The sequence below is a fragment of the Hemicordylus capensis genome, chromosome 1, assembly GCF_027244095.1.
Source record: "Hemicordylus capensis ecotype Gifberg chromosome 1, rHemCap1.1.pri, whole genome shotgun sequence".
NCBI classification, from domain to species: Eukaryota; Metazoa; Chordata; class Lepidosauria; order Squamata; family Cordylidae; genus Hemicordylus; species Hemicordylus capensis.
In genome coordinates, this window is record NC_069657.1 from 32,225,998 (window position 1) to 32,252,222 (window position 26,225).

The following is a 26,225-nucleotide window of genomic DNA, read 5'->3' on the forward strand; positions in this document are numbered from 1 at the left end:
GAGCTGCTGCTAGCTTAAGGTTGCTCCCATACCATGCAGAACACTGCCTTTCCAAGAAGGATGTGCATGCAGAGCTTCCAAGTCAGGCAAGCACTTGCCCCCACTGCTAGCAGAGACGGGAGCTGTTGGGTGCACACGAAACTGAGTGCAATAGTTATTTATTTATTATTTCTCTGTGTAAACTGCCCTGATCCATTTTTGGAAGGGCGGTATAGAAATTGAATAAAATAATATATATAAATAAATATATTTTAATATATAAATAAAAAATAATATAATTTATAAATAAAAATAATATAATTTATAAATAAAAATAATAAATATAAATAAATATATAAATAATATATAAAATAATAATAATAAATAATAATAATAATAATAATAATAATAATAGCCCCCAGTAGCCCCCAGTAACAATAATAACCCCCAGTGAGGCACTACCTTGGCGTGGTTGTGGGGCTTGCATGCTCTGAGGAAGGTGAGAGCTATGCCAGAGGTACAACCATACTGGACAGATCTCACCAGAGGAGCCAGAAAAAGAGTGCCTCTCCCATCAACAATATGGTGAGACGTAACTTTAATAAATCTATACCGGATCGGTCGCCGCCCGGGTCAACAAGGACCGAGCCAGGTGCTGGAGTCCCTGGGCATATGGTGGCAAGTGGGTAAAGGACTCAGGATCTTCAGTTGAGCAACCAGGGCTGGACACTGCAGGGTTACTGGAAGAAACGTCACTCAACCAGAAAAAATATACAAAAAATGCCAACAAGGAAATAATGATATGCTATTACAAGTCTAGTCCAACTAGAAGAGGTTATTTAAAAAGAATGTACCAAATTTGGAAAGAGAAGCATCCGGATACAGAAATAACAGAACAAAGGCTAGCAGACCAGAGAAGATACATAATAAGAAATAAAGTATTCACAGAAGTTGACCTGGAAGAACTGCAAGGAGCAACACAGGCTCAAGATATGGAAGAAGAATTACCACCAATTGAAGAAGTTGCTCAGGCGCAGGTGAAGGAGGTGTTGGAAATAGAGGATACCACTGTTGCTGAACTGTTTCAAAATCAAAACCAGTCAACCTCCCCTCTGCCTTCACCTCAAAAACCCAAATGCCATTTAACAAAAAAGCAACAAGAACTAAAGCAAAAAATAACTGAGCACATGAATCAAACAACCACCAGGGTTCGACTTCCAGCTCTAAAAACAGTTGCCAAAAAACAACTTGCTCAGGCATTAAAAGATGTCAATGCTGCACTTGCAGAAATAACAACCAAGAATTTGCAATAAACAAACCAACTAATGTACAGTGCAGCAACAATAACAACACAAGAGCTCGGATATAAGATCAGTGGACCTGTAAAAAAAGAAAGTAGTACATCACCTAAATGGAAGATTTGATTAGAAAATAAAATCGCCAGGCTTAGATCAGATGGTCATAAATTGAAAGATATGAAAGACAAGAAGCTGAAGAATGAAGACACCAAACAGGATCTGATCCAAAAATACCACCTAGATTCAAGGAAAATTAGAGAAGTCCTGGAAATAATAAAGCAGCAAATAACAGCAGTGTCAAAGAAGATTAGCAGATTTGAAGCCAGACTTACACAACACAGGCAGAATCTCCAATTCCAGTTGAATCAGAGACTTTCTACCAAAGCATAGAAGGAGAAACTGCAAGAAACGTCGAAACACCAAATAAAGAAGAAACAGTGCAATTCTGGGGGAAATTATGGGACAATCCAATAGATTATAATAAAAAAGCAGGCTTGGTGAAAGAGGTCGAAAAATGTAACCAAGTCAAGTCAAGTCAAGTTTTATTTATGGTCCTAGACCAAACAATCCATGCATACAAATAGCAGAACAATTTATAAAAAAAATCTATAGGTTCTCATTATACAGCTTAAAAGCAATATAACAAAATTTGGCTACAGAGTTAAAATTAAAAACATTTTCATCAGAGAGTAAGAATTTAACAAGCTGCTAACTGACGAAATGATTTTAGAAAATTGCAAGCTAAGAAAAACAAATCTAAGTGTTGCATGGATTGACTACAAGAAAGCCTTCGACTCATCACCTCACACATGGATACTAAAATGTTTAGAAACAACTGGTGTCAGCAAAAACATTCAGATTTTTTTTAAAAAAGCAATGAACATGTGGAGTACACAGTTAACAATCAATCAACATTGGCCAATTACAAAAAGCAACTTTACTGGGAACAGCCTATATTTTGCCGCGATATCTATAATAACAGCAACAACATCGATAATAAAATTCAGCCATCCCAGGTCCTTGGGAAGGACTTGATGTCTGGATAAAACAAACCAGTCAATAACACCTGTCTGACTGTTTAAATAAATAAATAAATAATAAGCCATTGAGGTGCCCCTTTGCACTCATTGAAACTGCACCTAATTTGGTTCAAATGGATTAGACATTCCACAAATTAGCCCGCTTGCACCTCAGATGTTCACGCGGGAGGGAGCACATCCAGAGGAGGGAGGGAGGGAGCACGTCCGTGTGGGAGGGAGCACATCTGGTTAGGTAATCTCAGATGGCCCTTCTGTTGGTTACTGATATCTGAGATGTTCGGGGCTCTAGGACCCGTGAAAGGGTCTTTTCGGTTGCTGCCCTGCTCCTTTGGAACTCTCTCCCCCTACAGATCTGGCTAGCCCCTTCCTTACCGATCTTCAAATCGCTATTGAAAACTTTCCTTTTTCGCCAGGCTTTTACCCTGTAGTTCATTTTTCTGTTCTTTGGTGGTTACTTTAGTTTTTTTAAACAATTTTTAATTATTAATGTAATGCAATTTTTAGTGTTGCCTATTTGCATGTTGTTGTGCACCGCCCGGAGTCTTCAGAGTGGGCGGTATATTAAATGTCTCAAATAAATAAATAAATAAATAAATAAATAAATAAATAATAGCTACTGTGCCACTACTGCCATTGGGAATTGTGGCAGTTGCCACACAACAGCTCTGCATACACACAACAGCCCCCACCTCCACTAGCAGTGGGAGTCAGTAGTATATTAGTCAGTTAACCCCTGATAATTCAGCAAAGATGCACCTTTTAAAGTTGTGATTCTCTTATATTTAGCAGGGGGAGGGCAACTGGCCCTATCCAACCCCAGCACAGCATCCCTCCAGTGGCTGTTGCTTTTGTTAACCGTATGTTTATGTATAGATTGTGAGCCTTTTGGGGACAGGAAGCCATCTTTTTTATGCATTATTATTTTTCTATGTAAACCATTTTGAGAACTTTGGTTGAAGGGCGGTATATAAATATCCATAGTAGTATATACTAGTAGTAGTAGTAGTATATATATGTTTGTTTGTTGATTTATTTTATAACATTTATATCCCACTCTTCCTCCAAGGAGCTCAGAGCAGTATAGATGCTTATTTTTATCCTCACAACAACCCTGTGAGGTAGGTTAGGCTGAGAGATACATGACTGGCCCAGAGTCACCCAGTGAGTTTCATGGTTGAATAGGGATTCAAACTCGGGTCTTCCCGGTCCTAGTCCAACACTCTAAACACTACGCTATGCTGGCTCTCACACACACACACACGATTTTATTATTGCAAGATGCTCTGGAAATGTTTTACACAGATTTTTTTTTAATCAGCAGCCAGTGTAGCTCCTTCAACACAGGAGTAAAGTGGTCTCTCCAATATGACCCGGAGACCAGCCTGGCTGCAGCATCCTGTACTGACTGCAGTTTCCAGACTACGCACAAAGGCAGTCCCACATAGAGTGCATTGCAGAAGTCAAGACTAGAGGTTACCAGCATATGTACCAGTGTTCTGAGGTCATTCGTCTCGAGAAACGGACGTCGCTGGCATATCAGCCAAAGCTGATAGAAAGCACCTCTGGTCACTGCCTCAACCTGAGATACCAGGGAGAGGTGTGGATCCAGAAGCACTCCCAGACTGTGTACCTGTTCCTTTTGGGGAAGTGTGACCCCATCTACAACAGGCTTATCAAAATCATATCTGGATTTCTGACCCCACACAATCAGTACCTCTGTCTTATCTAGATTTAGTTTCTGTTTATTATCCCTCATCCAGCCCATTACCACCCCCAGGCAGGCATTTTACTGAAGGACAGCCTGCACAGCCAATCATGCCAGAGTCCTCCCTCAACTTTGGTTCCAGGGCCATCAGCCTGCGGTTACAAATTAAGTCTTACTGCAAGCTGCTTGGAACCATGGGTTGTGGTGACAAAACTCACTACAACCCAAGGGTTCAGATTGAAGTTCCAATCCTGAACCCTCAGTTTTGTCACTGTGCCTGACAGCAGTCCCCCACATTCAGATGTAACATCTGCAGAACCGCAGGCCTATTCAACTGAGGTTCCGCATTATGTGTGAATGTGGCCCCTTTCATTGGTGCTTCCCAGTGTTGCCAACCCAAGTTATCACTTGGGTCGTTTGTGAGGTGGATCCAGCCCTGTGTTAACGTGCATTGTGAAACATACTTCTGAAACTCTAAGCTGCATGTGAAGGGGAAACTGTGCTCATGGTTACCTTTGTGCTGTGCTTACTTTAGCAGGCCTTCTATTTTATAACTCAAAACGGTACTTACTGGAACCTGACTATTTCAGTATTTACCCCTTGTCTGGGAAACTCTTAGATCCCTGTTTGTCACTCAGTTAATTTACAACATTAAGTTAATTTACAACAGACAAAAGTGTGGAGTTACACTTTGGAACAGCAAATATTTACCTCAAGATCCCACTCACTGGGGAAATGACATTTTGACATTCTGTTTTTAGTTACTGGATTCCACAAAGTAAGAGAGAAGCTGACCTGTTGGTAAGATACATCCATTTAAATTCATTTAAAGAATAAAACTAAAAGAAAGTGGATTAAACTGCAATGCTAAATGCCCATTTACTAGTGAGTAATTCCCACTGGGAAGAGTAGAACTTATTTCTGAGGAAACATGCATAGAATTGCACTGTAAAAGTGTTAGCTGATTAATGTGTAACATGGCTGAAATACCAAGAGTCTTGTGGTATTTTAAAGAGCAATACATTTATGACAGCATATGCTTACATGGGCTACAGTCCACTCTGTTGACAGACAGAATAAATTGGTTTGTTTTTATGATGCCACAAGACTGTTGGTTATTTTTGCTGTAACAGACTAGTAAGCTTCCCCTTTGAAAATGATTGAAATTCTGAGATAATCCTAATGTGTTTGGAAATGTTTCTCCTACTCTAAAACAAAGCCTTAAGGAAAGATATTATTAAGGGGAAATGCTAATAACTCCACAGAGATTGGCAATTTTTTTTGGAAATATCTCTATATTTGAACTTGTTGCTGCTACAAAAGCTACCACTTTAAGAATGTACATCAGCACTCATGTCTTTTTCAGAACACCCTCAATGCTCTTCAAGTAAAGGCAATATTTTCTAGATTGTCATAAAGCAGATGTTTTGGAAATAAACAAAAAGTCTTATTAAAATTGTCCTACAGTCATGGTTCCCAAGTGACGGGTCAGAGAGCCCTCAGTTGTAAAACACAAATTTTCTTTAAAAAAATTAATTTGGGAGAGGGAGAGAGGGAGGGATGAAGAAGTATTACAAAATGCTGGTGTTTTGTGGCTTTAGTGGCGCAGCAGGGAAATGTTTGACTAACAAGCAGGTTGCCGGTTCTAATCCCTGCCGGTACTATATCGGGCGGCAGCAATAAAGGAAGATGCTGAAAGGCATCATCTCATACTGCGCAGGAAGAGGCAATGGTAAACCCCTCCTGTATTCTACCAAAGAAAACCACAGGGCTCTGTGTGCGCCAGGAGTCAAAATTGACTTGACGGCACACTTTACCTTTAACAGTGGCTTTGGGGTAGAAGAAGCTCTGTAAGTTTTGCTTTTCAGTCAAGGATTGGAGCTGCCAAGTGGCTTCCAATCAAAGGCATAGTTTCACTGGCTGATATCCTGAATAATGGAGCACCAATGCTTCTGAAGAGTTCCAAACTAACGCTGCACTGGTGTTAGCGTTAAATGTTCAAAATTAGGTATTATGTTGAATGATCATGAATTTAAATGCTCCAGTTGTGAGTTGGGCTACTACAGTCACTGGCTCACATTCACACTAAGTTACTCATAAGCAGTCTTATTGAAATTAATGGGGCAAGTTTATTCTCTTATTAATTGCAGTGGGTTTATTCAGTGCTAGTTTTCTGAAGCCTGGTCAGTCAGGTTGAGGGGAGGGGTTTGCTGAGCTTCAGCACAGCCAAAATCAGGAACAGAAGAGGAGGGTTTTCATCCTCCTCCCACCCCTTCTGCAGCAGACACATTCCTTGGGGCATGTTGGCTTCAAGCTGGCAATCCTCAGATTGAGAACAAATAGCATGGCTCCAGAGTGAGGAGGTAGGAGGGCTCTGAGTACCCCCTGGGAGTTCTTCAAGGGGCAACAGTACCCCATGGGGAACCCCTGCTTCAACAGATGCCTCCTTCCCCAGTTAGCAAGAGTTTGTCATGTTAACAGTATTGGGACTTAACATAAACATTGTATGCTCCCCTTAGCTTCTAATGGAAAGGGTTGGATAAAAATATGAGAAACAGGATTGTATAGGCCAACTGATGGGTCCCCCAAAACACCTGTCTCTGGTTATATTTCTCCTAACTGCACAAATAAGGTACTTGTGTAAAATTATATATTCTCACTTGATCACCAGAAAGGCGTTTGTTGCTGGAATCCCAACATGAAGACTGGATTTTTTCTTGTCTTCTTTAAACTGTGTGTTGGCATGTGCTTATCAGATAGAACAGCTGAGCTTTCAGAGATGGAGACACAGCAGCCAATACTCTGGCCTTCCAATGGCACTGATAAACAATATTCATATAATAATGCACCAGATCCACCAGGAGAAGAGTCCACTCTAGTGGTCTCCATGTACAACTTCACTGGACAGAACGCCAACTTTGGATTCAATTTATACAGGAAAATAGCAATGAAGCATGACAACAATATGTTCTTCTCTCCATTGTCATTGTCCTTCTCTTTGGCGGCCTTGATGCTGGCTTCGAAAGGAGAAACACGTGACCAAATAGTCCAGTCTCTTAACTTCCAGTTGCCAAGAGGCAAAGAGCATCAGCTTCTAGTTTTGTTCCAGCAGCTAAGAGGCAACATCTCCAAGAATGAGGAGTCCACTCTTTTGCAAGATAGCTTCTCTTTCATCCAGAAAGATTTCAGGATTAAGGACGTCTTCCGCAACTTGTCCAAGGAATACTTTGACATGGAGATTTTGACGGTAGATTTCCAGAACTCAACTCTTGCCAAAGATCTCATCAATCAGCATATTAAACAAAAGACCAGAGGGAAAATCCCCAAATTGTTTGATGGATTTGATGAGCAAGCTAAAATTATTCTGGTGAATTGCATTCTCTTTAGAGGTAACTGCTTATTTTATCCTGGATGTTTTGTCTTAAAGAGGAGAGGCCAGGACTGGGAGACCAGGAAGACAGAAGTGACTTTTTGGAGGGGGTGTAGGCTTCTTCAAGGCCCCTAGAATGCACTGCTAGCAAGTCTTATTGCTACAGCCACTAGTCATTTCTTTTGCCTCTGAGCTGGCAAGAGAAGAGCCAATTTGTATTCCTCAGGAGGCCGGATTTGGTCCTGGGGCTTCCAGTTGCTGATCCCTAAGCTATAGCTAATCCAGATAAACTTCTCTGAAGTCAACATAAATGTCAGCCAAAAACCAAAACCAAAACCTAACCAATTAAAAACAGTAGCAGCCAGATATGGGTTGCAAATTAGTTAAATCTCTTTCAGTTCAGTTTTGACCTAAGCTGGCCTAATAGCATAGGAAAACCCATGCTTTGTCCCTCACAGTGTGCAGTGCAATGTTGTATGTTGTCATGCAGTTCATCTGAGCAATGGGTGATGCCTTAACTCAGTGACGGTTGATGCCAAGAGCTGGGGGGCGGGGCAGAGAATGAGCTGCACCTATGTCTCTTGATCTCTCTTCCCATTCTGCCCTGGCTGCCTCTCTCCCTCTCCTTGCCCCACCCTGAGCCACATCCGCTAGTCATTTGCCCAATAATCCCCAAGCAGGCAAATGTGTAGCCCATGTGGCTAGAGGTTTGAGAAGAGAGACAGCTATGCAGGGTTTGAAGAGAGATCGAGGGATGTGGGTGTGGCTCATTCTCCAGCCCCCTCATTGGCACTGGCCACCATCCTATCGAAGCACAAGTGCTGTCTTCCTAACTAATGAAGCCCTGACACTCATGTGAGATGGCAAATTTCAACAACCTCCCCTTCCCTCAGAAGCACTCTGCCACACAAAAATATGTCCCTGAGGGCTGCATGCCTCTCAAAGACATATTTTTGGATGGCACAGAGCATTTCTGGGAGAAGGGGAGGTCATCGAAATTTGCTTCCCACCACCATGCATGAGTGCCTGTGATGCATTCATGTAACCCATTGGTAGCAGCAGTGCTACTCATCTAGCACTGGAACTTTGTTGCTCAGGATATCAGCAAGAAAGTTTCTGTCACCTTGTTTTGTTGCTCTGAACTGGGAATACAGGAAGTAACCCAAGGAAAGGCATGGTCCGTACAAGACATCGTGGTGTCTGAGACAAAGAATACAAATGGCATATCTTATCTCACTAAAGGATGTGGGGCACCATCCATTAAGAAGTTCTCCTGCACAACATCCTGGTAGGGTGGGACCCATGGACCTGATCTATCTATTTCCCATTTTGCCACATATGAACCTACTACTGGGTCAAATCATTGGAGTATCTAGCTCAGTAGTGGCCCAAGACATGTTAACACCTCAAGAAGGACACCAAATGTCAACCCCACCCCCCTTTCCCTTCACAAATGCACACTTGTCCCCCTCAGCCTTTCAGAGGGCTAGGGGCAATATCAGTTGCAGGGGAGCAACAGCAGGAGGGAGGGCAAGCCCTCAACTCCTGCCTGTGGGCTTCCCAGAGGCATCTGCTGGGCCACTGTGTGAAACAGGATGCTGGACTAGATGGGCCTTGGGCCTGATCCAGCAGGGTTGTTCTTATGTTGTTATGATCTTCTACAGATGTTGGGCAAAGCATCATGCAAAGAAATGTTAAGTCTGTGAAGACAGAGCTTGAGGTGAGTGAGAGTGCTGCTGCACCAACAGCCATGGAGGCAGGAAAGGAGGAGGGATTTCTGACCAGGGAGTTGTTCTAGATTAGTGCCGCTCACAGAGTTAAGCTGGCTAGAGTGGGGACATCAGCCAAGATGCTCTCAGCAGCAGAGATGAATTGTTTGGCCCGGCCTTCCAGGTTTTTAAATGATTGACTAACCATTTTAAATTGTTTTAAATTGCTGCCCTGATTTCCAGTGTTTTTAGCTGTTTAATTGGTTTTATTGTGTTTTAATAGTTTGATTTTAATAGTTAACTTGTTTTAATTGTTTTTATCGTGTTGTAAACTGCCCTGAGCCATTTTGGAAGGGCGGTATACAGATAAATAAATAATAAGAATAATAAATAATAATAATTAATAAATAATAATAATAAATAAATAAATAATAATAATAATCAGATAAATAAATAACTACAACATACATACACAAGGGGTACCTGTCCTGACTACTCCAGACATTGTGGAACTACAACTCCCATCAACTCCCATCACTCCCTACAAAATATTGTAGCTGGGGATGATGGGAATTGTAGCTCAACAACATCTGGAGTACCACAGGCTGGGAATCCCTGGCCTACGCAAACGGCAAGGACCCTCCAAAGTTTCAGGCACTAGAATTACCAAGCCCCTGCCTAACAAAATCTGCGCCACCAGAGGCAGTTGCCTCAGTTTGCCTCACAATATCTGAGGAAATCAGGTGCTTTTTTTTAGCCATATCAGGCTGAAAATCAGAAAATGAAGAAATTGGGTGTCCCCCCCAAAAAAACTCCCCTCAGTCCAGAACTGGGCTCAGCAAACCAAACTATTATACTAACAAAAATGAGAAATACCTCTTCCCCTGCCCCAGCTTAATTCGAATCATGTTGTAATCCCAATGATATCATGAAGAAGCACAACAGAATCAGAACACCTTTCCAAACCTATGAGAGCCTCTGTGCCCTGTGAGCTTCTATGCCCTATCCCACCATCCATTCCCTGAAACTTACCATTCCCTGAAACTTACCTGGCATTGGTGACATAGCAGTATTGACAATAGCAATGGAGACGTCTTGCTGGAGGCCTCCATAGGAGGTCGCTTTCCCTGTCAGGTATTCATCCCAGGTGCCAGAGCACCTGGGAAACACAGTTCTCCTGGGCTTGTGAGTCCATACTATCAGGCACCCTGGAAACTGTGTGTCCCAAGCAGTGTTCATTCTAAGGTATGCAAATGTTTGTGTGCACACAAGTTTTTTGATGTCTGCTCAGTTGATTTTAGATCCTGCACCCCTTCCAACCCCGCTGGTTTGGTCTGTTCTGGGGGGAAGTTCGTGAAGATATATATATATATATATAGAGAGAGAGAGAGAGAGAGAGAGAGAGAGAGAGAGAGAGAGAGAGAGAGAGAGAGATTTACTTACCCCCTTTGGCGGAGTTGTTAGAGGCTGCGGGGGTCTGTGGAATGAGGCATGCAGGTCCTTACCTCCGCTGCTGACACCCCACCACTGTTCCAGTCATGGCGCTGTCCTTCTCAGAAGGCTGTGACGTAGGCACTGGGATAGTGGCAACTGGAACAGTGGCGGGGTGGCAGAGGAACAGGTAAGGACCTACGTGCCTCATTCTTAAAGCTACCACTTGCCCCTTGCCAAAATGTTCGACATTGAACTGAACCATCCCCTGTTCGGTCTGACCCCAGACTGAACACCCCCTGTCTGTTTGGGGGGTTCACAGACATTTTGCTGGAGGTGGCGGGGGGGAGGTCCGCCCTCCACACACTGGCTTCCCTTCATGCCCATACCATTCAGGGATGGTTTGGTTAGACCCCAAACAGTCGAACCAAAACGGTTCAACATCGAACATGTTCAACGTCGAACCTGTTTGCACATCCCTAGTAGACAATATTGAGCTAGATGGACCAAAGGCCTGACTCAGTATAAGGCAGCTTCCTATATCCCAGATATACACATGCACATATTGAGCAAATGCACAGTTATAATAACAAGTGCAGGTCTATCATTTTCAAGGTAACAGCTGACCATATCAAATGAGTACTGACCTTATGGGTCTTCCCATCAAGTTGTGGGCTCTATGCCAAGATCAAGGGTGACTGATTGTCCTCCGTACATTTGCAGCTACTGCTTTAAGAAACTGAGAAAGGGGCTGAAAGTGATGCTTCCACTGGGTGTTGCTTGTCAGAAATATTTTTAAAAGGCTCCATGGCAACCTAAATGCATTGCAATTAAATATCCCCTAATTTCTCTTCTATATTTTTAGCTCGCGTTCTGATTTTTCACTCCTTCTCTAATTGTTGAGTTGTAATACCGTGTGCTGGTGAAAGCAAAGGAGAGGGAAGTGTCGATGCAGTCTTGTGCACCGTGAAGCTGCTTGAATCCCTCTGACTTGAGTTGGCTTTAAGCAGCCTAATCGTGTGCAGGATGGTACCCTTTGTGAGCAAAGAGCAAACCATGAAAAGGCTACACAGAGGGGAGAAAACGGCATTGAGCAGGCTGCAGACAAGCAATTATTTTTACTAGAAGGTGATTGACCCATTGCAAGCATACACAAGGCCTGTATCCTGACTAACAAAGCCGTGTTGCATCTAAGGCTGTGCCAGCACACGTGGGGTAAGGGACTCTGGTCTATCCTCCCACTGCTGCCTGCACAACCTAAAAATATGTCTCTGAGATTAAGGGGCATCTATTTGGGTGGTGTAGACAGCTGTGAAAGGTAGTGGAGATTGGTTTTACCCCCTGCCTGCACCATCAGAGCCTCCGTTTGGACGGCAAAGCTGCTGAACCAGCATTCCATTAGTCAGGAGGTTGGCCACTGAGACCTAGGCTGGATGAGATGATAGAGATCTTTGATGAGTGCTCGTGTCTCTTTACATTTTATTTTATTATTTATTTTTCATTTTTACATTTGATATCCCACTCTTCCTCCAAGGAGCCCAGAGCGCTGTACTACGTGCTTAAGTTTCTCCTCACAACAACCCTGTGAAGTTGCTTAGGCTAAGAGAGAAGTGACTGGCCCAGAGTCACCCAGCAAGTATCATGGCTGAATGGGGACTTGAACTCAGGTCTCCCCAGTCCTAGTCCAGCACTCTAACCACTACACCACGCTGGCTCTGTTATTTTAACAAATAGCAGCTGTGCAGCTGATCTGCGTGGGGAGTATGGTGCTGGGAGAAAAGAAATTAACTCTTAGCACCCCATGCTATTTTACTTTCCTGATGAAGATCTCTCTCTCTCTCTCTCTCTCTCTCTCTCTCTCTCTCTCTCTCTCTCCTATTTGCACCACTAGAAAAAAGTTGGCTGCTCACAGGCTATGCCTATATGGGTTCCCTAATGGGACCAATAGTAATTGCGAAGAGAGGAATTTCACCAAGAAAATGCACAGAGAGAAAGACTTGGTTCCATCTCCCCAGTGCTGCGTCCCAACATGATCGTCCTGACAGCTGTTATTTGTCAATATTCAAAGAGGTGGACAATCCAGTCCTGGCTCTCTATTGTCTCATCTGATCTGACCATGGCATCTCTTGTTCTGTTACCGTTTCTGGTCAAACTGGATTTGCTTAACCCACAAAAACCCTTTGACCAGATATTATTTTGGGATGGGTTAGTACAGCGGCCAACACCCTGACTAAATGACAACTTGATTAGTGCTGCACTTGTGCTTGAATAAAGTTGCGCTAGTGCAAGATCACATAGTCACAGGTTTTTCAAAGCGGTGCTCTTGCATAAATGTTCTCTGCAAAACATATGAGGCATTTCATAGGTTGCACCACTTGCTGCACAAGTGCAAACACTAGTGCGATGTTAGTCTGGAGTGTAGAGTCCAGGCTTAGTGCAACTAGCTAGTGCAACCTTCTTGCACTGATGCAGTCTTCTCGCACAAGTACATTAGTCAGGAAGTCATGATGTATGAACAACCTCACCTCAGTTATGTCACCCTCAACTCTCTGAACGGTCTTCTTTCTCTCCAGCATCAGATACTATTAAATTATTATTTCTTGTTTACACAATCAGACAGGTGTTATTGACTGGTTTGTTTTATCCAGACATCGAGTCCTTCCCAAGGACCTGGGATAGCTGAATTTTATTGTCAATGTTGTTGCTGTTGTTATAGATATCATCCAAGAATATAGGCTGTTCCCAGTAAAGTTGCTTTTTGTAATTGGCCAATGATGATTTCTGTGGCCCCTATGGTGTTGAGGGGCTCTTCAAGTTGTTTTGGAACTGCACCCAGGGCGCCAGTTACTACTGGGATGATTTGGGTCTTTTTCTGCCACAGCCTTTCAATTTCAATTTGTAGATCGTTGTATTTTGTGATTTTTTCTATTTCTTTTTCTTCTATTCTGCTGTCCCCTGGTATTGCTATGTCGATTATTTTGACTTGTTTTTCTTTCTTCTCGACTACACTTATATCTGGTGTATTGTGTGGCAGATGTTTGTCTGTTTGTAGTCGGAAGTCCCATAATATTTTTGCATCTTCATTTTCGACAACTTTTTCAATTTGATGGTCCCACCAATGTTTGGCTACAGGTAGCTTGTATTTTTTGCAGATGTTCCAGTGTATCATCCCTGCTAGCTTGCCATGCCTTTGTTTGTAGTCAGTCTGTGAGATCTTTTTACAACAGCTGATTAGGTGGTCCACTGTTTCATCTGCTTCTTTACACTTGCTATTTGTTGTTGATTTTTCAACTTTTGCTCTGATTGCATTTGTTCTTAGTGCCTGTTCTTGTGCAGCCAGTATTAAACCCTCTGTTTCTTTCTTCAAGTTGCCATTCTTAAGCCATTGCCAGGTCTTGGTGATGTCTCATTTTCCACTTATATTGTGCAAATATTGACCATGCAGGGGCTTGTTTTTCCATTTTTCTGCTCGGTTCTTGACTTGTTCTTTCTTGTAGGCCTGCTTTCTTTCATTGGTGTTGAATAGTTTTGCATTATTGACCATCTGAAGTGCATCTTCTTCACTGTCCTTGATATATTCTTCAAGGCCTCTTTTCTCCTCCTCTACTGTTTGATGGACTTGCAGCATTCCTCTTCCACCTGAGCTGCGAGGGAGGTATAGCCTATCTACATCACTGCGGGGGTGCAGAGCATGATTGATGGTCATGATTTTCCTGGTCTTACGATCTAGCGTCTCTAGCTCTGCCTGGGTCCAGTCTATTATTCCTGCAGTGTATCTGATAACAGGTATAGCCCAGGTGTTTATGGCTTGTATGGTGTTCCCGCCATTGAGTTTGGACTTTAGGATTTTTCTAACTCTCCTGATGTATTCACTTCCATTTTTTTTTTTTAACTTCAGTGTGTGCAATGTTATCAGCCTGGAGAATGCTCAAGTCTTTGTAATGTTCTTTCTCTTCAAGGTTCTTGATGTTGCTTCCATTGGGCAGTTCTATTCCTTCTGTTTTTGTTATTTTCCCTCTGTTCATTATTAATGCTGCACACTTGTCTAGTCCAAACTCCATTGCTATATCGCTACTGAATATACTGACAGTGTTTAGCAGTGATTCGATTTCTGACTGGAACTTTCCATACAACTTCAGATCATCCATGTACAGCAGATGGTTTATTTGACTTTATGTTTTAGATGTTTGGTATCCAAGGCCTGTTTTGTTTAGTATTTGTGAAAGTGGGGTCATGGCGATTATAAACAACAGAGGGGATAGTGAAAATGCCTCTTCTAATGCTAACCTGTCCAAGTGTCTCACCATTGATTATTAACTGTGTACTCCACATGCTCATTGCTTTTTAAAATAAATATCTGGATGTTTTTGCTGACACCAGTTATTTCTAAACATTTTAGTATCCATGTGTGAGGCAATGAGTCGAAGGCTTTCTTGTAGTCAATCCACACTTAGATTTGTTTTTCTTCTCCTGCAATTTTCTAAAATCATTTTGTCAATCAGCAGCTGGTCTTTTGTGCCTCTGGTGTTCGGGCAATTTCCTTTCTGTTCAACTGGAAGCTGTTTGTTAGTTAATAAATGTTGCATCACTTCATCTGCTATTATTCCAGTTAATAATTTGAACATGGTTGGCAGGCAGGTTATCGGTCTAGAATTACTTGGAACTGCACCGTTTGCTGGGTCTTTCATGATGAGATGAGTTTTCCCAGTTGTTAGCTATTGTTCAATATCACCTCCTTGCAAAATGTGATTGAACTGTTTTGATAGTTGTTTATGAAGGTTTGTCAGGTGTTTAAGCCAAAAGCCATGCAGTTCATCGTTGCCTGGCGCAGTCCAATTTTTAATTTTCTTTGCTCTTTCACTTATTAATTCTGGTGTTATTATTAGATCTTGCTGGTTACATTTTTCAACCTCTTTCACCCAGCCTGCTTTTTTATTATAATCTATTGGATTGTCCCATAATTTCCCCCAGAATTGCACTGTTTCTTCTTTATTTGGTGTTTCGACGTTTCTTGCAGTTTCTCCTTCTATGGTTTGGTAGAAACGTCTCTGATTCAACTGGAATTGGAGATTCTCCCTGTGTTGTGTAATTCTGGCTTCATATCTGCTAATCTTCTTTGACACTGCTGTTATTTGCTGATTTATTATTTCCATGAGTTCTCTAATTTTCCTTGAATCTAGGTGGTATTTTTGGATCAGATACGATTTGGTGTTTTCATTCTTCAGCTTCTTGTCTTTCATATTTTTCAATTTACAACCATCTGATCTAAGCCTGGTGATTTTATTTTCTAATCAAATCTTCCATTTAGGTGATGTACTACTTTCTTTTTTTACATGTCCACTGATCTTATATCAGAGCTCTTGTGTTGTTATTGTTGCTGCACTGTACATTAGTTGGTTTGTTTCTTGCAAATTATTGGTTGTTATTTCTGCAAGTTCAGCATTGACATCTTTTAATGCCTGAGCAAGTTGTTTTTTGGCAACTGTTTTTAGAGCTGGAAGTCTAACCCTGGTAGTTGTTTGGTTCATTATTATTATTGTTGTTGTTGTTGTTGTTAATAACCAGTCAATAGCACCTGTCTGACTGTGTAAACAAGAAATAATAATAATCCCAGTAGTAATTGGCACCCTAGATGCAATTCCAAAAGACCTTGAAGAGCACCTCAACACCATAGAGGCCACAGAAATCACCATCAGCCAATTACAAAAAGCAACTTTACTGGGAATAGCCTATATTCTGTGATGATATCTATAATAATAACAGCAACAATATTGATAATAAAATTCAGCCATCCCAGGTCCTTGGGAAGGACTCTATGTCTGGATAAAACAAACCAGTCAATAACACCTGTCTGACTGTGTAAACAACAACAACAACAACAACAATAAATATTTATTATCTTCTTGCTACATCAGAATTCATCTAGGAATTCCTAGACCACCTCTGTTTCATGCCCACTTATTTGAACTTCAGCCAGGCCTGATCAGTAAGGAAGTTCTCACCTGTTTAGGAACATAGGAAGCTGCCTTATACTGAGTCAGACTATTGGTCCATGTAGCTCAGTATTGCCTACACAGACTGGCAGAGGCTTCTCCAAGGCTGCAGGCAGGAGTCTCTTCTCAGCCCTATCTTAGAGATGCCAAGTGGGGGGCAATTTGGAACCTTCTGCATGTAAGCATTCAGATGCTCTTCCCAGAGCAGCCTCATCCTTTAGGGGAATATCTTACAGTCCTCACAAAGTTAGTCTCCCATTCAAATGTGAAGCAAGGCAGATCTTGCTTAGTAAAGGAGATAATTCATGCTTACTACCACAAGACCAGCCCTCCTCTCCCTGGAAGAGAAATTGATAAACTCTCATAATGGAGAGCAACCATGTTTCCAGATAGTGACTCAAGAGGTGTGTCTGAAATATCTCTCTTATTCACTGCCCAGACACATAATCATCTGCATTTCTTCTGGGGTTAGCTAAACCTCTTCCTGGCGTGGGAAATACCCATGCATTGGTTTGCACACAATTTTCCCTAGTCCTATTCAAATGTCTGTACACAGGTACATAAGAACAGCCCTGCTGGATCAGGCCCAAGGCCCATCTAGTCCAGCATCCTGTTTCACACAGTGGCCCACCAGATGCCACTGGAAACCTACAGCAGGAGTTGATGGCATGCCCTCTCTCCTGCTGTTACTCCCCTGCACCTGGTACTCAAAGACTGGTACACCATGTTTTTGTGCGGACGGCTGTACATGCGATCATTTTAAAAGTGAACCTGGGTACAGGCCACCTCAATGCAGGGTGCAGATAGGAAGTTTACTACTGTGTGTTGAACATAATGTGTAATTATACATGTGCACAAATCTGTACATGTGTACACTGTACATGTATGTGCATTGAACACTGCTGAATAGGGCTCTTTTCATGTGTATTTTTGGTTGTTATTTCCACAAAGATTGTGATAGTGATACAACAAGGGTTTTCTAGATTGTACCCTTCCTTGAGGAAATTAATTACTACAAAAGTATTTAAACACTCCAGAGAGAGAGAGAGAGAGAGAGAGAGAGAGAGAGAGAGAGAGAGAGAGAGAGAGAAGAATAAATGCTGTAGCAAAACTAATCTGTTTTTGTTTTGTGTTTCTGCTTTTTGGTTTACCATGTGGTGGCTCCTGGATTTGAAGATATTACACTGTTTACTAGCTCTGATTTGGTCTGTGGTTTTTTTTTTTTCCCCCTTATGCCTTTGCCATCATCATCATCATTATTAGAAATATTTATATGCTACTTTTTAGCAACAAAGTTCTCAAAATGGCTTACATATCAAAAGATATGAGAAAAGTGCTTCTTTACTCCCAGGTGGTTGTTCTTATAATATTGAGTGGCTATTTTATTTTGCTCTGTGCTTGTAACAGTAGCTCATCTTTTACATATTAAGGCTGTTCTCACAAGCAGCCAAGCCCAGGCACAGGCAAGCAACCCATGGATCTGCCAGGATCCCAGCAGATGCTGGCGCTGCCAAACCTGGCTCCATAGCCCAGCTGTTAGCCAGGGTTAAGAGTGTGAACACACCCTGAAACCAACTGCCGGGATCATGTTTCTGCTTGGGCTGCCTGCTGCTTGGAGTGCCTGTAGCTAAAAGTCAACATAAATATGCATAGGAACATAGGAAACTGCCTTATACTGAGTCAGACCATTAGTCCATCTGACTCAGTGTTGTCTACACTCACTGGCACCATCTCTTTAAGGTTTCAGGCAGGAGTCTCTCAGCCCTACCTGGAGATGCTGCTAGGGAATGAACCTGGGACTTTTGCATGCAAAGTAGATGTTCTTCCACTGAACTACAAGGGGAATATCTTATAGTGCTCACAAGTAGTCTCCCATTCAAATTCAGACCAGGCCAGACTGTTTTCCCCTTTACAAATGAAATTAAATGCACAATTTGTCCCAATGGGATTCTGTGATCCAGAGGAGGGTTTGAACTGTAGAGAAGAGGACATGTGTGGTGGCTTTCTTTCTTTCTTTCTTTTTTCTTTACAAATGCGCCAGATTTGTCCACATGTGCAAAATATGCTTTTATTATACCAATTATTTGCAAATTCCATGCAAATTTTATGCAAAGTGTTTTGGGTGACCTTTTTGGTGAATAGGGCTCACTATTTCCATTCTTTTGGTGATGGATTTTGATTATTTTCACCATCTGGACCTGGTAACCTTAGTATATATTAAAAGCAAAAGTGTGGAAGTGTGGGGGGGAGGAGATTTCCCCTCCACTTTTGCATAATGGGGGTAGTATCAAGCCCTAAGAAGGGTCCACCATAAACTCTGAGAAGTTTACCGCACCTGGAGTTTTTATTCGATTCTGACTTACAATAATATAATTTGATGATTTCCCATTATTTCCTATGGGCCACTATATCCTATCAGATAATGCATCAACCCAGTAGTGATGCATTGAACAATTCCATCTGGGCCGGATACAGTTATCAGATGCACGATTCAATAATCACTTGCATCAGATCAGAATCAGATCAGATTCAATAATTCTGTTCTTGCACAGCCCTACTTAGGACTTGCTTAAATTCAAGTAAGTGGAACATAATGTATTTGTCTATGTGAGTTGTCCCTGAAGGTTTGTACAACAAATATGGATAATGTCAGTATCATACAATAAATGGTTGCATTTCTGTCTATCCTCAGGCAAATGGCTGAACCCGTTTCCTAGTAAGGCCACAGCACTGGAACCCTTTTTTATAGACAATTACAGGACCGTCCAAGTGCCGATGATGTTCAAGACAGAGAGGGTTGCCTCCACTTTCGATAAGAACTTGCACTGTTATGTGTTAAAGCTTCCATACAGAGGGAGTGTGCACATGCTGGTTGTCATGCCTGGGAGGGAGAATGATTATATGTCCTTGGAAGATCATTTAACCAATGAGCTTGTGGAGTCTTGGCTTAGACATATGAAGATCAGGTACAAGCTATGGCAGGAATGCCCTGCTTTCCATTACTAAGATCCTAGATTCAGCATGTTCAGATTAGAGATGTGTCTGAATTGTTTCAGTGCATCATTAGCAAGGCACTGAAACAATTTGGGTGGCCATATCCAAAACATTTTGGTGAGGGGCAAGGGGTAGCTTTAAGAATGAGGCACACAGGTCCTTACCTGTTCCTCTGCCACCCCGCCACTGTTCCAGTGGTGGCACTGTCCTTCCCAAAAGGCCAAGTGTGCCTGCGTCACAGCATTTTGGGAAGGACAGCGCTGTGACCAGAACAGTGGTGGGGCGTCAGTGGCAGAGGTCAAGACCTGCCTGCCTCACTCTTAAAGCTACCACTCTCTGCCCTACCCCCCCCCCCGCCCCCGTGTCTGCCTGAAACAATCCATGCACATCCCTCGTTTGGAGGGCAAACCAGAATAGTAGCTCAAGGGGATAGATGGGGAGGGAAAATGGGCACAAGTGGGACACTTCTATAACATAGCTGGGAATGGGTCATTTATTTATTTATTTTATTGTTGCATTTATATACCGCCTTTCATTAAAAGACAACCCGAAGGCGGTTTACAAAAGTCAAAACATACAATAAGACAATAAAAATATTAAGCTAAAAATATATAAAAACAAACCAAATTTAAAATCTATAAAATACAGGCATAAAAACAATACAACAGGTAAAAAAACACACAGAAGCAGCAGTAAAAGCCTGGATAAAAAGCCAAGTTTTAACCAGCTTTCATGGCAGCTTGTCATCTCTTGCCCTAGTACAAAACCCTTCGTCATGTTAACTGCTACTGGGAAGTAGAAAGAAAACTCCGCCCCATATCTTTCAACAGACATTTCCCCCTGTCACTTTGGCTTAATCTCACTGCACCATCCAGAGACACGGGGAACAAGTGAAACCATATTTCCCATGGTTCTTAACATCTCAGAGCACTGCTATTTATCATGCATGGTCTCAGAGCTTCCATTCCTGCCACGGCATTGCCACAGGAAATGGAGCCTTCCCCAGCCATCACTGCCATAAATCATATGGGGGAGTTAAAGGGCTGGCCCATTTGCCATAGTAATGCTGTAACAGGGCCTGGGGCCCCAAGACCACGACACAAGAAATGACATCATTGCACACAGGGCCTAAAAGCCCAATCTTCAGAGCCAACCCAGAGTCCCGATCAATAATTTAGATGTCAGGAGAACCAAATCACTACATCTTGGATATCATATATGATAGCCCAGACTGCATGGGGGATCGATAATACACTCAGCTAGTTTATTACGTAGAATTGTTCTCAAGTGGTTCGATTTCAGCTGACCACTTTGGTGTTGGGATGCATATGTGTGAACTGTACTTTTTGTTTTTCAAGATGAAAGCAAATATACTATGTAGCTAGAGTTTTAGAATTTTTGAGAGAGAGAGAAAGTGATATATTGTGTCACCTTCTGCCAGAAAGTGCTTATGACTGCTTGCTTGCTTGCTTATTTAATTTAATTTAATTTAATTTAATTTAATTTAATTTAATTTAATTTATTTATTTATTTATTTATTTATTTATTTATTTATTTTCCAAAAATGGCTCATTTTGATTTCAGTGACTTCATATCAATTTGGACTTGGGTTTTTGTTGTTGTAGCCTCCTTTTCTTCTTTTTCTTTTTTACTCATCAAGCATTTGGACCTGTTAACGGACAATTAACTGACAATTAACAGGGAATTTCCTACATTGTCTACTAAATGTCCATAACCTCCAAATCTTGCTGGGCACACACACTGACAATTCAACAAATGTAGTCTCCAATGGAGAATATGCAGACTGACCAGCAATGTGTAATTATTCTGTTCTGCAGATTTCTCAACATTCTTCAGAGACTATGTACCTCAATGGGCCAATTTGGCAAATTCCCTGCTGGCAGATATGTTCACTTGTACATATTCCCCATGGCTTCTTCAGTGTGCGCCACAGCCACTTGCTTTAAAGCATGTTCTCTGTTCAGCTGACATTAACCACCACTTATGGTTTGTTTGTGTTATAGGAAAATGGATATTTACTTTCCAAAGTTCAGACTAGACCAGAAATACCACATGGATCAATTGCTTCAGGATCTGGGAATTAAAGATGTGTTCTCTTACAAAGCGGACCTAAGCCACCTTACAGATCAGAAATATGTCAAAGTTTCCCAGGTAACTATAATGGCTTCAATCAGAAGGAACTTTGACCTTTGTAACTGAAGCTGTGGCTCTGATCCAAAGATCCTTGTGCACTACAATAAGTTAACTGTGAGAATCCACTTTCTGCCACCTATTTTGGGGCAGAAGAAGGGAATGGGCATCAGATTCCCCAAACTCATAAACATATTATTTCTGCAGCCAGACCTGACAATGCTCGCTGTTGGTTTGTTAGGATGTGAACCTCTCTGAGCTAATCAAGGGGTACACTGCATAGCACCCCCATTTATTGGATGTGAATTTTGTTTTGTCAGTGTAGAATCCTTATGCAGGACCAAAGAGTGCTCTGTGCATGGACGTCTGTCTGAGCATGTAGATCACCCTTGCTGGAATGGGACAAATACTTTTGCTAGTGGGATTCAGATGGCAGCTTTCAGTGCCCTCCTGGTCAACGTAGCATACAACTAAGTGCTCAGGACGTGTTCCAAGGAAATAACAGAACATCCTAGTCCCCAGGACACTGGTCCTGCATCAAATCTTCAAAGTTGTATATTATCCCAGGAACCTGGTTTATGGGGAATTACCTAATCCATGAAATTAAGGCTGATTGTGTTGTTCTCCCTCAATCTCTGTAATGGGTAATAGCATCTTCATGTCATCTGCTCCTCGACTCCCACCAATGCCAGCTAACGGGTCATTTCTCCTCAACCCCCACCAATGCCAGCCTACTGGCCGGCCCCTTGTCTCTTCTGACATATTGTATGGTTCCTCTCTGCCTTTTCATGCATGTATAACACTAACATAGCAAATAGAGGCTGACATACTGCTAGTGGTGTGAGAGGCTTTGGAGCTGCCCGTGTTCAGAATGTCAGAAGGGCCCCCACCTTCATTTCTTACCAACAGTCCCTCCTCTTCAGTACCATGCAGCAAATGACCACCTAAGTGAAAGGTGAGCTCGCTCCTTGTGAGTCCCTTTAAGCCCTGCCAGCACAGCTTGCAAAGGCAGAGAGGTTCTGTGGCTATTGTAGAGCACATCCTTGTACTCCTTTGGGAACAGCAGCAGGAGTGCAAGGACACACTCCTTAGTAGCCATGGAGCCTCCCCACCTTCATGGGCCACACCAGCAGAGTTTAAAGGGGCTCAGAAGACATGAGCTTGCCTCTTGCTTAGGTGGCTCACTATGGCATATGAGCCAGCATGAGTGAAGAGGAGGGAATGATGGCCAGAAATGAAGGCATATTGCTGTGAATCCTCATGCATTTCTAACCTTCTTAGGTTCTCCAGAGAGCAGTTATTGAAGTGGATGAAATAGGGACTGATGCTGCCGCTGCCAGTGGATCAGAAATCATAGCATACTCAATGCCTCCTGTCATCCGGATGAATCGGCCATTCCTTTTCATGATCTATGAAGAGAGCATGCATGCTTTGTTGTTTGTGGGTAGAGTTGTTGATCCTACAGCTTTGTGAATAAAAAGAAGTTTCCATTCATTCTTATCTCATTTCAATTACCTTCCAACCATTTATGTTGAAGTTGAGTTTAAGGAAATCAAAAGATATTTTTGTTCAGCAGCTAAAGAAAGGGGGGAAAGGGGGGGTCAACAAAGATATTGTGAGAACAAAGAGTTTTATTGAGTTCAAGAAAGAAGTAGATAATTATTTATTTTATTTATTATTTATTCGATTTCTATACTGCCCTTCCAAAAATGGCTCAGGGCGGTTTACACAGAGAAATAATAAATAAATAAGATGGATTCCTGTCCCCAAAGGGCTCACAATCTAAAAAGATACATAAGATAGACACCAGCAACAGCCACTGGAGGTACTGTGCTGGGGGTGGATAGGGCCAGTTACTCTCCCACTGCTAAATAAAGAGAATCACCCCATTAAAAGGTGCCTCTTTGCCAAGTTAGCAGGGGTCAATCTTGCAGACTTTTTCTCCAGGGGCTCAGTTGTTAGACACTGCTGTCTTGAAGAGTGTCTCCAATTTACAATCTACCATTGTTTCTGCCTTCCTCTGGGGCATCAAGGATTACCATAAGCAAGCATTAGGATTTAGGGGTGAGTTGAATCACATCTAAAATTTTTTATTTCATTTCATGTGATTCAGTGGATAGATTTTGCCCATGAACTGGCAGATCACCTTTAGATGATGGCATCAGCATTCATATTTCCAGGGTGAGAAATACAAATTAAGTGGTCATAATTCTCACTTCAAATATATGGCTAGTATTAGGATGCCTGAAAGTTCTTCTCCTGTTTGGATTTTAATCCGAGCTCTGGAGAAGACCTTCAGTGCTCTCTCCTTGTCTACCTCAAACTCACACACTCACCTCAGTTACCCCTCCTTCTCATAACTCTGTTTATATATGTTGCTGTTCAGGCAGCAGAAAAATGGAGGAAGGGAAAGATATCTGTCTCACACTTTCTCTCCTGATAATTGGCATACTACTAAGGTTGCATGCCAGGCACCTCTGTGTGTATATCATGCACCGGGAGCGGTGCTCCTGGTGCATGACATACACACAGAGTATGCACACTGGGGAGGTGAAAGGAAGAGGAGTTGGAACCAACATTTCTACATGAAACGAAATGTGATTTTGGTGTTCCTTCTAAGTGAAATGGAAATTCAAAGAGAATTTCAGGATTTCTCCCTGGAAGAAAATTCAGAGAATTTCCTCAGACGGTTTTTCCATTTCCGCAGGGAATCTCATTGAGCGGCTTGTGAAGGAATCAAACCCTGTCATGCTCATGCTGATATCAGTGGCATGACAGAGTCTGAATTAGACTCAGAATTAACCAAACTATTTTCTGAGCTTTTGGGAAATAGTTTCACACCAGTTCTGGGCTTGGCTGGGGGCAGGGGGTTCTCCCCATTGCTACCAGTTGAGCAAGTGCTGATGAAGGTTTTTAGACAATTTGTTTCCCCAACCCATCATGTTATATGCTCATTGGATGGTTCCAGCTATTGCAATGCTGCACATAATGTGCCTTACAAAATCTGCCATCAAGAGTAGCCCAGCCTTTTAAAAACTGGTTTCATTTTATAAAATATAGTTCTATGCTGCCTTTCCAGTGTTCAAGGCAGTCACAACATGAGTGATAAGAAAATACAACAAAACAAAATACAGCTGGACCTCCTTAATCGCGGGGTCTCCATTCCTGCCTACAACCACAAATAACAAGACATTGAGTCTATGGGAATTTGGGGAGTTAGGTTCCAGAGCCCTGGGAAATGTCCAAAAAATCACACACACACACACACACACACACACACACACACACACACACACACTCCAGGACAAAAGCAGAAATAAGGATGGAACACAGAATTGTAGCAGTGGTCCCCAGCTCCTCCAGTAATGGGTCATCCTGAAGTTTCCCCACCCCACAGTCAAAGTCCAACACCAACCCCTGGCCTGATGGTGAGTAGGTTGGCCAAAGAGGCAGCACATAATTCAATCCAGTTCAAGTCAACACACACGGACAGGGGAGTTTCCTCACCCCCAACTGTCGAAGTCTACCGGCATCTACCCCTGGCCTGGCTGGCTAGTTGGTAGGTTGGTCAAAGAGGCAGCACAGAATTAGTTTAAGTTCAAGTAAACACAGAGAGGGGAGTTTCTTCACTCCACTGCTGGAATTTGCAGCATTCCAGCTCTCTCTCTAGGCTCTGGCTTGTGGCAGTGAAAATAGAACTGAAAAAACAGCAGAGTCCCTTCACTCTGCTGCTTGAGTTAGCGACACTCCACCTGCAGTCTTCTGCTTGGAGCACAGTTCATGTAGCAGAAGTAGGCCCTGCAGAGGCAGACTTGTTGCCACCATTGTCATCACCATCATCCTCGTCCTCCTCTAGAAAAGTGTTGCTTTCTGATGAAGATGGCCACTGACACTCCATGGCTGTGGTGGTGGGTGTAGATATCTTTGCAAAGTAGCTTTGCTTTGTCTTGCTTTGCAGAGTCCGGTATGTGTCCTTGCAGGATGACAAAGCAGCCTTCAGCTGCCTTTTGAAATTGATGCAGTGCTCCATCAGAGGATCAACTTCAAACATTTTGTCCTCCAAGGCAGTCCCCAGCTGCAGGATCTCGGAGAGCCTCCTTGTGGTGAAGGGCTTCAGAAGCGTCTCTTCCTCTTTCTCCATTTCGTCCTCACTCTCAAGAGCTGCCTGGACCATCTCCTCCAGTTCTTCCTTTGCGAGCTCCTCCTGCTGGGATTGGAGGAGCTCCTACACTTCATGTGGCTCAAGGTCTTCCAGACCTTCCCCACCAATGGTGTGGGCAAGGTTGGCACTGCACCTCATTGGCCACAGAGGGAACGGCTGCAGTAGATGAAGAGGTGACTGTCCCAGGCCACAGCTTCTTCCACACTCCCTTCCATGTGCGGGGTAAAGTTGCCAGGTCTAGGTGGTGAAAATAGTCAAAATCTGTCACCCAAAAAGTGGTAATGGTTGGTGCTGTTCACCAAAAAAAGTCTCTAAACAGTCTCCATTTTGCATTTACAAATTGCATACAATTTGCATATGCTAATTGGTATCATATATGCATGCTTTGCTCAA

At 42.5% G+C, this 26,225-nt stretch overlaps 1 protein-coding gene across 1 annotated transcript in view; it reads left to right on the forward strand.

The window, feature by feature from the left end:
• The window catches only part of SERPINA10 (serpin family A member 10), a 37,590-nt gene extending 14,426 nt beyond the window's left edge, over nt 1-23,164 (forward strand). Inside the window, exons 2-6 of the mRNA XM_053286077.1 lie at nt 4,784-4,823; nt 6,694-7,411; nt 19,218-19,491; nt 21,544-21,691; nt 22,952-23,164. Coding sequence (XP_053142052.1) covers nt 4,784-4,823; nt 6,694-7,411; nt 19,218-19,491; nt 21,544-21,691; nt 22,952-23,143 — 1,372 coding nt within the window. The 3' untranslated portion in view covers nt 23,144-23,164. The remainder of the gene's footprint in view (nt 1-4,783; nt 4,824-6,693; nt 7,412-19,217; nt 19,492-21,543; nt 21,692-22,951) is intronic.
• Nucleotides 23,165-26,225: the final 3,061 nt, after the last annotated feature.